Source organism: Scomber scombrus, chromosome 1 (assembly GCF_963691925.1).
Source record: "Scomber scombrus chromosome 1, fScoSco1.1, whole genome shotgun sequence".
Lineage (NCBI taxonomy): Eukaryota > Metazoa > Chordata > Actinopteri > Scombriformes > Scombridae > Scomber > Scomber scombrus.
In genome coordinates this window covers 10,923,971-10,939,566 of record NC_084970.1, presented here as the reverse complement: position 1 = coordinate 10,939,566, position 15,596 = coordinate 10,923,971, and the positions used below count along the sequence as shown (strand labels likewise).

General features: G+C 41.6%; 1 protein-coding gene across 1 annotated transcript; it reads right to left on the bottom strand.

Annotated features, from left to right (window-relative positions):
• Nucleotides 1-12,004: 12,004 nt before the first annotated feature.
• irx5a (iroquois homeobox 5a) lies at nt 12,005-15,068 on the bottom strand. The gene is made up of 3 exons (XM_062418434.1): nt 14,826-15,068; nt 13,434-13,839; nt 12,005-12,700 (listed from the first exon to the last, which is right to left on the bottom strand). Exons 1-3 carry the CDS (start codon nt 15,066-15,068, stop codon nt 12,012-12,014), a joined length of 1,338 nt encoding a protein of 445 aa, XP_062274418.1. The 3' UTR covers nt 12,005-12,011.
• Nucleotides 15,069-15,596: the final 528 nt, after the last annotated feature.

Genomic DNA, 15,596 nt, shown 5'->3' with positions numbered 1-15,596 from the left:
CTGCACCCCGTCCTCCTGCCTTCGTGCAGATGTTCAATACGATGGCATTAAGAGTTAATTATTCCAAAAGCTAGACTTATCATTTATGGCAGCAAGTAATCTTACAAAGCCTTGCTTTTTTAATGTTGCCAAAAGCCTCATGTGATTCGTCTGCATGTGTGTGTTAGAAGAAAAGGGCGGCCATCTTCTATGAAAGTCGCTTACAGAGAAAGTGCACCTGTCTGTACAGCTCTTGTGCTTTCAGACTTTCTGCTTTGTCCTCCATCATCAGTGTGTCCTTTGATATTCTCAATAACAAGAAGAGATCTTCCTCACAAGGTCAAACACTTAACTATCACACTGTGCTATCGATGGCTGGTGACTTACAAATCATAAGTATTGATCATGGCAGGGATCATACTGAATGTAGGGCAGACAGTAAAATCATATCCACTTAGGCTTAATAGCCCACATTAAAGCAATTATGCACACAAACCGGGACTGTCTAACTGTACGCATATTATGCCGATCCATATATCTCTCTTTTTTTATTTAATTTTGCATTTTTATCCATGCAATTTTGATAATGAATTCAAGGTTTTACTTGCTATTGACTGCTTCAGGTGGAACAGTTGTAATTGGTTGGGTGACCTCTAATCAACTCGGTGCCCTGTATCCTTGTAGATAAAACTAGTCGATGACATAATGTGCATAAGGTTTTTATGTGTGTGTGTCAATACTCATGTATTTAGTAATGACAGTACGAGCGCCCACTGGTGACCTGCTAATGAATTCGGCACATTTGTGAGTCAGTCAACAGGTCAAGGACTGGAGGAGATCTTGCAGTCGTCCTCTGCTAGCATGCTGGCACATGAGAAGGTAGTTAAACACACAGAAATCATAGCTTCGGTATTTATTTTTAAACTGTGTTTATTCAGGAAGGTTGGTTGAGTACATACTGGGGCATCTGTAGGTTTAATGCCTTGCTCAAAGGCATGGTGATGGTGGCTTGATGAGTGGAAGGAACATTTTTAGTCATTTTCTTGGCCTTGTATTACTACTTTATAGACATACTCAAACTGGGTGAATTGAAGTCATTTTTATGTAGTCACAAAGATTTTTACTTTCCTTTATCATTCTTTGTGGGAAACCCATCTAGCACCTGTTAGATTAAAATAAACCATGCAAAGTATTTGCAAATATTGTTTTAACAAGGTCTGCTCCACACACTCAAGCTCATGCATATGGAAGCTGAAGCATCATTCATTAAAATTCCAGGTTTCCCACAGGCGACAGACAGTGTGATTATAACTTGAGTGAACCTGCTGACCGTTGGTTCAATGCGTTTCCAGTTAGAGAAAAAAAAAGTCTTATTTTTTAACTTGTGGCATAGAAACGTTCATACAAAGACAACATGGTTAAGATGACATCCCAGAAATACTACCAAACTGCATAATAGGAAGTTTGAACTGTTCCCACTTAGCATACTGTATGCAGTGCAATAGGCCGTACCATATGCATACTTGTCAGGGAATTGAAACTGCTTGTGAAGCAAAACACCCACTTAGAAACTTCATTTTCAACACCATTTTTCACTCTGTTGATTCAATCTTTTGTTTAATAACCACTTTCCCTCTTCTTCATTTTTATCTGCTTTCGGATGAAACATGCTCATGAAAAATTTATCGACTTGATCTGCATACGCCGATTCCACTGATTGGGTTGCCGTCTCTTGTTTTGAGGAAAAGGAATGAAAGCAATATCGGGCAGCGCTGAGTGAATCTCAATTTCTCCTTTTGACAAATGCATTTCATCTCCACCATGTGAGCGGAAGAGGTTATCAGAGCCCTAATGGCCCATACCTAAAACCCTTCCATCCACTCCATCAAACAGAAGGAGGAAGAGGGCAAGGGAGGGCAATGAATATTTAAAGAACTTTAATGGGTAACATTTAATGTTAAACACAGGAGAGCCAAAGCACTACTATATTTGCGCAGGCTTCTCACTATACTTGAGTCTCACTAAGACTTTATATGGCTTCTAATTTTGACTAAATTCTGGGGTTATGATGTAAAGGCAAATTACACGCGTGTTATTTGAGGGGGCAATTGTGGCATGTGCTATTTTGCACGGCACGCTTAGAAATAACCTACATCAGCGGGAGAATATGCACACTAGAAAGAGACAGAAAGTAAGCTTTCTCGGAAAACTTATGTCATCAAACTCTTTCATTATCTAACGTTAACACCCGAGAGATCAACGTTGCCTAGAAGATATGGGGTTATAATTGCTTTTATTGGTTTATTGTGTGAGCGAAGGAGCTCTTTGATGTATTTAAGGGACCAACCTAATGAATCAGTGAATGCAGAAACAGCCTATCCAGGGAGCTGATCTCAAAGGGGGTGATGGTGGGGGTGGGGATGTGCGTGTTTGTGGTGGTGTTGGGGAGGGGGAGGGGGGGGGGGGGGGGGGGTTGCAACAATGCGTTCTTTAGTTGCCAGCAATGGTGAACAAGCAAGGACTTAATCAAGCACATTTGGCCAAAGAGAAGGGGATAGGAAGGCATGGGGTGCAATCAAGTGTAAACATGCTATACAAATGTCGACCGGAGAGATATGTGACCCAGGAGTTATGGGAGCAGGCTGGATGGATGGGGGGTGAGGGGGGTGGGCTTATTTAGCAAATATGCAGAAGTGCTTTTGACCCCATAGTGACCGCTTCTCAAGCACACTACCACCAATACACACACACACACACACACACACACACACACTCTCCCTCCCCTCCCTTTTAGTCGTTAATCATCATTTGTGATGAGAGAGGGGCTTGTTTGAACAGAATAATAGTACATGTGAACACCTCGCTTTCGTCTCGCAGCAGGGTTGTTGCTCCCTACATAGATTGTTGACTCGTTACTAAAGGTGTTCTAGTCGCATTCATGTATATATTTTTTTAACTTTTGTTCTGTTCAAGGCTGGTGCGCAGAGGAGGGGGGTAGAGGAGTGAGATGTTGCTGTGGTGGTGGAGGGCAGAAGAAGCCGCGTGGATCTGGTTACCCCAAGCTTTTCCCACAAAAGTGATCAGAGGCTGAAAGTTGAGAGCATGTGTCCCTTGCAGCAGGTTTACTCACATTTCCAGTTTAACCTTTTATTAAACTGTCCATTGTGATCGCACTCTGCCCACACACATCCTGCTACATTCTCATGCCCATCAGGTCAGCCAGGTTAACAGCCAAAGGGAGGCAGCAGGGAGGAGGGCAACACTATCTCATCTCTGTCACTCTGGAGCCTGTGCGACACATTGGCAGAAAAAAGGAGAGAAGTATATACTACAACCGTTTGATGAGCAGCAGGGCAATAAATTCATTAATCATCATTATATGCCTCATCAAACTCTTTGCCAGCCTCTCCATGGGAGTTACACAAATTAGCCAGTGAAAAAAGCAGTAATTTTAGAGGAGCTAGGTAAGTGCTTTTTGATTGCTTTCTTGAACAATGCTTCCCCTGACAAGCTAATAAATCAGATCTTTCTATACTTAATGTGCAGCTACTGTGAACCCAATCTGAGCTCCCCAAACAAAAAAAAGGGAGGCTGTGTGGGACAAGGGGTTTTTACTACAGCCCAAGTTCTTTCACAGATTTGTTTTGGATTCCTCCTCTTTATTCTGCAACAAAGAGGCCCGAGTACAAAGCTTTTGATAACTGAATGAACTGCTGTTATGTCTCCAGATGCGACCAGGGATTTTCTCATATTGGATCAAAATAAGCTTGTGTTTGACTTGAGATGAAAAAGAGAAAACAAAACTTAGCCAATAGTGACCATATGGTGCAAAATTCAATTAGTCCTTTTCATTTCTTTCCTCCTTTTTTAAGCTTGTCTGGTTTTAAACACATTAGCTCAAGTGAGAGGACATACAGAGATGCATAGCTACGGGTTGCGAGCTTTAGTCTATTCCGAGAATCCTAGCTGGCAGGTGATGGGTACCTACTACAGCGATCATATCCTTCCATCCAGATGGCCATTCCATGCAAGACCAACAAATCATCCATCAGACTGGAAACGGCTCCTTTATTGAAAATGAGGTCAATAAATGATTTGAGCCTTGTTTGTGGCTGGCCATGTTAGCCTGATCCAGGTATTAGCAGCTCTCACTTAGTGCGTTAGATGGGAGGTCTCATGCAGGAAGGCGATGCGGTTGGTGGGGGGAAGAGGGGGGTATTTAGGGGTGGTCTTTATCTGTTTAAGGCCTCTCTCTGATGAGATTACCTATTGGAGTTGGCTGTAAACCACCCTTAATCAGGGTGCAGCAGCCAACACACTCCCACTGGCATGTGGCCACTGCTTGATTTTTTTTTTTTTTCCGTGTTGATGGGTGGTAAAAAAAAAAAAAAAGAAGAAGAAATGGACAGAATCAAATATTTTCATTAATAATCTGTTAATGTCTGGAACACTCAGATGTCAAGAGTAACATAAGTAGGCAGGAACATGAACTAAATTGATTTGTTTTCCCCCATATTTAGATTTTGGCTGCCATCTAATTTGTCTGGTGAATGACAAAACCCAACAGCTACCTGCATGTACCAAAACCAGAGGAGGCAGCGAGACGTTTCTCCATTGGACAGTCTGCGCGTTACATCACTAGCGGGCACTTTACTAAATTGGCTTTGGTGAGATACTATCGCACAGGGGGTCCCACGCAGCATCTTTCCCTCATTGTGCGGGAGTGGGGGCCGGTCTGGAGCAGAGAGTTTGAGTCCAGTACCGTCTCCTTGCCCTTCCTCATTAACGTTCTCTCCACACACCGCTGCACTGAGCGTGGCTCTCAAAATAACTTGGGAAGGGGAAGAAGGGGGGGGAAAAAAAAGCCAGTACCCCGTTTATCTCCATCTTGGGAACTGATCCAATTAAGTAAGTGTCCATTTGCATCCACCAGACTACACCAAACTGGGGAGGAAAAGTGGAAGGCTCGGAGCAAACAAAAAGGGCCGGCGGTGAGAGAAAGTCCATTTGTCGTGCAAGGTGGATGGGAGAGGGTAAAGTGTCCCAGGTGAACGTTGGATAATGGTTATGTTACAGGCAGTGTATGTGCATGTGGTTATGTTTGAGCAAGTGTGTGTGAGCTCAGGCATTATAGCGGTCATTAGGACAGATATCTGTGTGGTAATGTGGAGCAGATGTTGAGAAGAAAGGGATCATTTAAAAAGGGCAAATGTAAATAAACAGTGCGGCTGCCTGGTACCCCTCCTCCCTCCTGGACCCTCTGAAGTCACTGAAAGAAAACAGTTCATCAATCTTCATCACAACCATTAATATTGTAATAGTAGAGCGGCTTATCATGCAAAGTATAATCCCATTTTTGAATGTTTCCTTAAGAGTCACATCTACATATTATTACCATTTAATAAATGTACATATGACACAAGCAGAGATGCTGTCGTTAGTGTAAACCATTGTTAAGAAATCAATTTTACATGGCTTATGTTGTGTTCGGTTGTTATTTTTACATTATCTCTAGTACGCGTGTGAGTGAGAAAACTGCTGAGAAGGATGCCGCACTGTGTGAGGTAGCAGGGTTGTGTCACAAAACATTGGCATTAGTCAGTGTTTCAGGACTGGGTGTGCTGAACTTTCTCACCTTGTGACCAGAGTGAGGGAGAAGCCGGACAAGGATACAGGCCGGACCTGCACAGAGCCACAGGAGGAAGAACCTGTCGGTGTCTCCACCTCCAGACTGGATGCACACACTTATTGCTCTGTGGCTGTGCATACCTGTGTAAGGCCTGCCTACGTGTGTGTGTGTGTGTGTGTGTGTGTGTGTGTGTGTGTGTGTGTGTGTGTGTGTGTGTGTGTGTGTGTGTGTGTGTGTGTGTGTGTGTGTGTGTGTGTGTGTGTGTGTGTGTGTGTGTGTGTGTGTGTGTGTGAGTGTGTGTGTGTGTGTGTGTGCGCGCGTGCGCCACCTCCTCCAGGGCAGGGCAGAAACCCCCTGTGTGAGTGCCAGTGAGCCCTTACATGGCCACTGAACACAGACCCTTTGCAGTCACAGGGTCAGAAGCTCACGCCACACTGCTGTCAGAGCAGATTGGTCAATGAGCAGCCCTTTTCAAGGAGTCAAGGTGCTTTCAGAGAAGGGCTCTGTGTGTGTGTGTGTGTCTCATTTATATATAAGAATCAGTCCGCTTGTTTGTGTAGTTGAAAAACAGCATATTGGCAAACGATGTTGGATGATTTATGCAGATTTAAAGTTATATAATCATCCAATCTCAAATTTAAAATATCTTTAAAAAAAATCTTTTGTATTTTATTTTTATTTAATATGATGGACACATTATAATAACCCAACCGTTGCAAAATAGAGGCTTGTTATTACTTGCCACTGGAACTGACTCCCTCGGTTTTGCAGCCTCAACCCTTGGCCTCATAGGACTTCATAGTTCATCACTCTTCGTTAATGTTTTTTTTTCCCCCTCTCTCCCCCGTATTTCTCTCTTCTTCATAGAAATGTTTTATTTATGTTGGGGGGAGGTCACTTAAAACATCTCACAGCAGAAAATTACACATGTAATCTCTCCCAGAGGAGCTCTATGGAGAAATAGAAAAACAGTCGGTGAAGTGCAAAAAAATAGTGGTAAATCACTCTCTGCCACCTTATCTGGGTCGCTTTACAGTGTGTTCAAGAGCGTTTTATAACTCCACTTAACAGCCAAGCCAAAGGCAAAGGCTTTAGACTCACGTTACCTTGCCATGTCGCTTTTTCTTTTTTCTTTGTCTGTCTTTATTATTTGTTTCTTCTTTTTTTTATTTCGAAAACTGGGTGCACATTCAGACGTTTCAAGTAGTCAAAGTTTGATTTAAAGCGGGATGAAATGGAATTGTTTTTTGTTTTACCCAAACACGGTGCGTATCGACACTGGTCTCATGTCTCGCCAGAAGACTAAAGCTGAAATATCGTGTCCTTAATTAGCCTTCTCATTTAGGGAATGATGATGATTAAATAGCCCTGAGCGGTTACTGCTCTCCTCACTGAACCACCCTAAAGAAGAAATGACTCTCTCCTTTACATTTACAACTGAAAGAAAATGGAGCTGGGTACACATTAGGCAAGGATTGCAAGTATTAAAGCACATAATAAACAATTTCTTTACCCAGCTGGCCTCTGTAAAACATTGTGTTGTTTGAAGGTTGGAAGGCACATTTTGAATGGAAAAGAGGAAAAATTCAGAGGAAATTTATCCAAACAACCGACTGCTTCTCAGTCACAGATATGAATGACCTCCTTTCCTGAGCAAAGCCGCCCTCCTTTTATTTCAACCCTCTTTTATACCGCATTTGGCAACGCTTGCGTTGCTGATAATCATACCCGCCTCCCCCTCCCTTAACCCCCCTCTGTGAATAATCTCTGCAGGTCAAGTACAGCGGGTGTATAATTACACATTTGAGCTGAATTTGACCCCAACTCGTATGTGTTGTATCGTGTAGACGGACGTTTTAACAGTATGCTGTTTATACGAAGTGCCGTTTGGTCGGCTGAGTAATCCCTCAGTGATATTGGGGAATGTGCATATCAACAGGTTTTGGGTTTCACCTTGTGGTCTTGACACACACAGTAGCATACGAGAGACGTTCACAGAGCGGTCCAGTGGCAGGTGTCTAATCTGTTTGGTCCAACAGCTCCAAGTTTCTTCACAAGTCTGCTCGTACAGCAAATCTCTCGCAAAATCCGCGCAGGTTTCTGATATGCAAGTGGAAGATATGGTTTAACTTTGATCTCAAGTCAATTAGGCAAGGCAAGTAGCAATTCATAAAAAAAATATTTGATTTAATTTTAAAATGTCCTAAAGTGTATTGCCCACTCAAACACTGCGCTCAGTGTTATACATTTCGGCGTGGGGCCTCAAAAGATGCGTAAACTCCATCAGAAGCATACAACTCCAATGCATATGGACCCATGTTATATCCTGTTGTTTTCTAACCCCCCCTGTACTTACTATATTGGACACCGAAAATGAATGTATGGCATATTCCGTTGTCCCTCCACAGATCAACCTGCATACTATGGCTGCGCAGATCATCACAATAATAGGAGTAGGTTACACGGGGCCACAGAAGCAAAGCTTAACTTTCACTTCATTAGATACTACCGTTCCCAAAAGTGTGGAAAACAAACAAGAAACCACGGTTTACTCTTGTTCTTCATTAGTCTTATATTAGCACTATTTTCAGTCACCAGTGGAAGTCTCCCTCGTGACAGCAGCGCACGGAAGTACACAGATGTCGTATCTACTTTTAGAGTAAACGCGCATAAATAAAGCGTATCAGCCGCAGAGTGGCCCACAAAGACGCTGCTGCTCATTTCCTTTAGTGTCTAACAGATGGGGAGGAATCGAGTAGTTTTTCTTTTTTCTTCTTCTTTTTTTTATTAGAACTGATGCAATGATGAAGGCGTGTCGTAAACGCCTTCATCAGTGCATCAGTTCTAATTGTGCATTAATTTAATTTGAAAAGGTTGAGCCAAAAAGTGAGTTTTACGTTGACAAAAATACAGACCTAATTCAATCTTTTTTTTTTTTTTTTTTTTTTTTTTTTAATCAACCGTGAATCGCGGCCCTCAGCCTGCAAGTAAAGCCTGTGGCCTTTATTTTCAGTGTTTTTTTGTTTTTTTTTGTTTTGTTTTTTTTGGGGGGGGGCATTTTATTAATATGATGACATTAAAATAAAAAAGAGAAAAAAGAAGCATTTTTCCCCCAAACATCCAGGATGCTGCTTTTTAACGCTCAACAGTAACAAAGTTGGAGTGAAGGGTACTGAACTGATCCTCCTCTTTTCTCCTCTGCTTCTTCTCCTGTCGGATTATTCCCCCCGTTTTTCATACGTGGGAACGGTTTCACCCCTGCTTAGTATTCTCACATTGTAGCAATCCCAACAATGAACCGACACGCCATTCAAAGTAGAGGGGAAGCCAGGGACCAAGTTGTATAAAGTTGCAAAGAGGATCTCCCCTGTAGGCTATGATGATGAAGGGTTGCAAATGTTCTCGCTCCGCTTCCTCAAGTAATCTGAGGGTTAATTGACTGACTTTTATTACGCACAGAAATAGAACAAGTATAATCAACGATCGAATATATCTTTTTTTTTTTTTTTAATTGGTGAGAAACCCCCCCCCCCCCCCCCTCCCGACGCAGTCCTGTAGTGAACACAGTGACATCAGAGCTGTCGCGGCTCCCCTTAATATGATAAAAAAATATAATATCTGCCTTAAATATAGACTTACACCCCTACCTTTTTTTTATCATCTCACTCCACTCTCCAGGTAAAAAAAAAAAATAATAATAATAATAAAACCCCTACATATAATCAGTTACAATGCAAATGATGAATGCAGACTTTACAAGAGTATCAAAGATCCTTTAAGCTTTGAGTTTGATTTTAAAAACAGCTGCTTTGGGAGGCAAAGCGAATGATAAAAATTACACACCTTTAAATATCTAAATTAAAAGCTCCTAGAAAAAATTATCTCCCGCAAAACTGCATTGTACAAAAACTGGTAGAAATATTTTTGGCTATCTCAATAATGATTAAGAAAAAAAATGAGAGTCAAAAGTCAGACATGGTTAATCTCGCCTGTAAACAGTCCTCCTGCTCAGTCTAGATAATCATTCTTCAAATATTGCACGTGTATTATTATTTTTTTTTTAGTTTAGTTTTTGGAAGAAAATTAACTGATTCAATTATATATATATACATATATACCAGCTACACGACTCTTCACTTGGCTTGCACTGCTGTAACATTACATCTTCCCAACACACACACACACACACACACACACACACACACACACACACACACACACACACACACACACACACACACACACACACACAACCTATTTGACATAAAAACGTCACAGTATTTAACTAGCCTCACATAGGCGATTAAGACCTCCAAAAATGTAAAATAATAATAATACTAATGATAATAATAATACAAATGCAAATGTGTTGTCTCCCTGGTGTAACTATCCTGATAAAACAACGCAGTTTCAAAATAAAACTAACACTCTCGTTGGGGGACATTGCATCGAAGAGTTAAATCCCGCGGGGATCAGCAAAGGGGAAAAAAAGAAAAAGAAAAAAAACATAATTATGCTATTTAGCCGGCTGATGTGTCGCAATCACTGCTCCAGCACACTCTGTCAGATTAAAATAGAGGGCCCGAATAGAGGACATTAAGGCTAAGGGAATTATATAAACCTCAGGGGAGATTTCAAACTGGAGAAGGGGAACGTAAACTATAGAGATTAATGGCAGCCATAAACCAGAGCATGCTGTCCTACTTCAGTAGAGGTCAACAACACCAAACGTCAGTAGCCTAATAATAATATAGTAATAATACACATAATAATTATAATAATATTATTATCTAAAAATAATTTTCAAATATCTTTTCAAATGCAATATCCACTGAATAAACGAATATTTTAAAATGTGTTATTAGATTTAAATAAAATATATATGTTTATATATTTAGGCCTGTGCTCCTACAGTGGCCTACAACTGTTCCAATACTGTGAGAGGTCAACATAATATGAATACACATGTATAACAATAATAAAAATGCAAATTTATATATGAGGCTTTTTTTCTTTTCTTGAATGCATGGCTCCAAATTTAATAACCCATCAAAAAAATATTATTATTATTATTATTATTATTATTATTATTATTATTATTATGTATGTATAATAATAAAATAATAAACAATATAGTGTTTGGAAAATAACCTTATGGTTTTTCTTCTGCATGTCGGTCAAATAATGGATGCCTTTTTTTATCCACTTGTCAAAGTTGCTATAATCCTCATAATAACTGTGATCATTGTGTGTGCCCCATTGGCTCCACTTCTTTTTAACCAAGCCATTTGATCAGGGATGGGTTTCCGTGACGGATTAACAAAGAGTCCCCCCCTTGAAATTAGGAGCAAGTGTGACACCTACCTGCAGAAACTGGAAGAGTTTAGAGGACAGTGCCTGGCTACCGGCGGCCCACTATACAATAATATCTGTCTTGTCTCTACTGTGTGCATGACAGCCCTCTCACTTTTCTCCAAACAGCAATGTTTCACATCTAACGCGCCAAATGATATATAATAGGCCAGTAATGTTCTAAATGCATGGCCGCGTCTCTTTTAACAGCTTTGCCACGCCTTGGAAAATAGTAATGAGGTCTAAATTTGGCATAAAATCGAGCTCATTACCGGAGTTCACCACCTGATTGCTCTGCATAAAACACGATAGGTAATTGGGTTAAATGACTGCGCCTCAGTGTTGTTATTATATCAATATCCACTTTTAGAAACGTGCTGGAGGATACCCTGCATGGGTGCATTTTTAATAACATAAATAATCTGGTGATAAGCATGGAACAAAATATACCTCCGTGATATATCCAACATTTTTCTCTCTCACAGAAATCCTATGAATATTTCCACCAACCAAAACAAACTGAACCCTTTTATTCTTCAGATATGACAACATCCTTTTGCTGAAACGCAGGCCTTTTTTTTCTTTCAAGTGCACCAGTGCTCATTTTGAAATGATAATTGCCATTGAAACATCAGTCATCGTGCAAGAATTGAATTGATATTTCGTATAAATTAATTGGCCTCAAAGCACTTTGGACACATATCAGGAATTGACAACTGCTCCCAAAAACAATCGCTGCACAAGTATATATATTTTTTTCCATAATTTACTTCAAAGATAGTGTATTGTCCATTTTAAATACAAAAATGCTACATTAAATATACATGTTAGTCTTTAATACAAATAGACTCCGGCTGTTGCAGCGATTAAGACCATTCTTGTTACATTGTGGGATTAACCATTCAGAAACTAAAAATTTGAGAATAAGCATTTACTCAGAAAATAACTGTTCTCAGAATTTGCTTCATCATTGTTCTTTGTCTTTTTCTTTTTTTTATGCAACCACAAAAAAATAAATAAAAGTCCGCGGTGACTGGAAAATAATCAGGTGTTAAATGTTTGACATACCTTTCTTTAGTTCATAAGGGGAGTCTTTACAAAGATCTACCTGCGTTTGGCCTCTGACTTTCTGGCTCTCCCTTACCAAAGCCTCTGCTCTATTTAACACAGTCTGGTTTAATCCATTGAAATGTGCCGTGGAGCCCGTGGTTACCGAGCCGTGGTTACTGTGAAGGTGTCCAAAACTGCCACCATAGTTCGTGTAGCCGGGGTAGAAAGGGGAGGTGTAATACAGAGGCCTGGACAGGACCGTGCTGTTTGGGAGTGGACACTGTGGGGAGGACCGTGATGGTGACCCGTTGGTGCCCAGAACTGCGCTCTGACCCAAACCGGGGCAAGACTGTGGTGCCTCGTTGCTGCCCTTACACCTGTCTGAGGACGTGGCGATCTCCGCAAGGGACCAGAGTTTGGGTTTAGGGGCCGAAGGGGGCGAATGGATAACAGAGGTCACGTTGCTGGTCACCGTACCCGTTGCATGGCTCAAATCTGACGGCTTGTCTTGTTGTGCAACGGTCTGGTTCCCTCGGGGCACCGCCGAGGGAGACGAAGTAGTTGGTTTTGCGGAATCCGGCAGCAACTCTGTAGTCCGGTCCTCCTGTTCTTTTAACTCCGAGTCGCTCAGAAGGGGATCAGTGTCTTTGCCATGGTTCTCCTCTTTAAATCTGTCACAGCCTATGTCCCCTGGGTTCAGCAATTTATGATCTAAAGCACAAATAAAGAATACAATTACTGTCAAATAAGTGTAACATTAATGAGTGAATAAAACTGTTGAGGTAATCATGAAACAAACGAGCAGCCATTCAAACTGGATTCGGATATATAAAAAAATAATTAGGCTAATTCTGCGTATTTGCCTTAAAAAATATTTTTTTGCTATAAATTGTATTTATGGAGATTTGTTCCACCTTAAAAAGGTGAATAACCTTCTCTCCAATTATGAGAGACTATAAACATTGTTGCACAAGCAGGAACACTGAGGCACAAACTGAAGCATGAACATGCAATATGTTGACTGTTTTCATTTATGAATATATTCTCCGTTTTAAACATGAATCCTTATGATTATCAGAAATAAACGTTACTAACTGGAATATGGTAATTCAAAGGATTTATTTTTCTTTTCTTTTCTTTTTTTTTGCAGAATACCCGGCGCAATGCACCAGCTGTATCCTTATTATGCAGTTAGATAAATTGATTGCTGAACACTTTGCGTCACCAGCAATTTCAGCCACTGAGAAGTCAAACGAGGGGAGTTCAAGGTGATTATTATTTAAAGCAATTGTCCCATTATAAATAATATACCACCATTAACCAGCAATCAATTTTGCACCCTGAGTGGAAACGACTGCGATGAAAAATTGATGAATTTTGTTTGCCTTTCTTTCTTTTCTTTTTTCCCCCCTGCACCACCGACCTGATTCTGTGTCTGTGGAGTCTCCCTTGTCTGTGGGCTTGTTTGGCTCGTCGTCGTCATTTTTCTCCAAATCAATATTCTCGTCCTCCTCCTCGTCCTCGCTCCGGTTCCGTGGGGTCCAGGTCATCTTGTTCTCCTTCTTTAGCCTCCTCCTGGCGTTGGCGAACCACGTGGACACCTGGGTGAGGGTCATTTTGGTGATGATGGCCAGCATGATCTTCTCTCCCTTGGTTGGGTAGGGATTTTTGCGGTGCTCGTTCAGCCAGGCCTTCAGGGTGGCGGTGGCGTCCCGGGTCGCGTTTTTACGGTATGCTGGGTCACCATAAGGGTAGGTACCCAAGGGTGCTGCGTAAGGGTGGTATCCTATTGAGCCAGCCATACCCGTGGTGTGGTCATAGGGCGAACTCTGTAAAAAACGATAATCAAAATAAAAAGCGTGTTTGAGTTAAGTCATTCGTGTTTTAATTGTAAACTGCATCAAAGTTAAAACGACTTACGCACACAAACATGAACACACACATACGCGCACACGCATTCATCTACATGCGCGTGCACACCGACATACACGCACACACAAAGTATCTCCCTCCCTCTCTCACACACACACACACATACACACAAACACACACATACTGGCTTTACTCCAGTATAGGTCAAGTTTGAACTATATTCTCATGGAGTTTGTTTCAACTTGATTGGGTATTTAAAATTGAATGTTGTGCTTCTGTTGTTTCTCGTTGTTATTATTTACATGACGTCAACATGCACAATTAAAATAAGTTCAATTTGCTTTTCTTATTTTCTTTTTTTAATAATACATAATAACGTATTGACATAAAGCAGGATGGGCCCAGCATTATGTTTCTATCTTTTCTGCTGGGATCTACCTTTGTAGTGACTAGGCCTGTATTAGTACCAGTCCCTCTGAATTACTTGTGTTGCGATCACTCACTGGAAATACAACAAAAGTAGAACAAAATTCCCTCCATCATTTATTTCAAAAGTTCCAATATTTAAGTTTACCAATTGGCGCAACTAATAAGATGATGGGAAACGAATACAGTGACCCAAATTGCCATCACACGGCGCGTTGCAGTCAGTGGAGCTCAGAAGCAAAGCGTTGCCCACTCTTTCTCATAAAAACTACAATTTAGTTGAGAACCGTATAATTGTCTGCTATTCACTTAAATTAGTTCTGTTTACCCAACAACATGTTTTTTTTCTGGACCTGACATTCTGTAATTTTATATCCGTGCACTCTTCAGTAACGCGTATTTCCCTCTTAATGTCTTGGCTCCTAACGCACAGTGGAAACTTAAGCCTTCTATAACGAATTAATACATTTGCTTTGACTTCCTAATTAAATGGAATAATCACCTTTAGTTTACTCACCACGTACGAGGTGAATGTGGCAGCTGCCGCTGCGTCTGCACTGTATGGTAAATGGGAGTTGTAGCCTGGCGAGGCGCTGGTGAACGCTGTAGATCCGGCATAGGGTGCAAAAGCAGATCCCGAAGAGGATCTCCCAAGTTCCTCGGTTCTGGGTCCCGATATAACGCTGGTGCTGTACGCCGGACATGAATACAGGGCTAAAGAAGCGGACGGCTGGTACAAGTAGCCCTGAGGATACGCCATGCTGGAGCCCGGAGAGTGTAAGCCACTTAACTTGCGCACTTTACCCCCTTTCTTTTCTCATGCGCTGCTGTCGGAGCACATAGAGCCGAGTGTCTGCAGACCCCGCTGCCTGTCCCCGCTTCTAAATGACAACGGTGAGGACAACAAGTAAAAGTGATAAAATGAAAAAGAGGCTTGAATGTCGGGTGAAGTGTTTTGGTCGCTGCCACTGCCCGCCGGATGTTTTTGTCTCGTTTTGGTTTTTTGCAGTTGCTCCCTTATCTGAGTTGCACCGCCGCTCTCATGCCCGTGCACAAGTTTTTTTTTTACCCGTCGGACTGGGGCTTTGCTTGGGAAAATGTACTGCCAAGATGCTAAGTTGGAAATTGAGGATCCTGACGCCTACTACGCTGCACACTACGCTCCTCCTCTCGGGGTGTAGTCACCGAAGGAAAAGGCAAAGCTTATGCTGGGTAACCACAGCCCTGCCCAAATCCATGCTCTCTCTCTCTCTCTCTCTCTCTCTCTCTCTCTCTCTCTCTCTCTCTC

What these genes read in the sequence shown, in the direction of transcription:
- irx5a (XM_062418434.1), bottom strand. Translation starts at nt 15,068, where the DNA reads ATGGCGTATCCTCAGGGCTACTTGTACCAGCCGTCCGCTTCTTTAGCC. An exon ending in CCACATTCACCTCGTACGTG is followed by an intron (nt 13,840 to 14,825) that starts GTGAGTAAACTA and finishes CGTTTTTTACAG; the next exon opens with AGTTCGCCCTATGACCACAC. An exon ending in CTCCACAGACACAGAATCAG is followed by an intron (nt 12,701 to 13,433) that starts GTCGGTGGTGCA and finishes TGCTGAACCCAG; the next exon opens with GGGACATAGGCTGTGACAGA.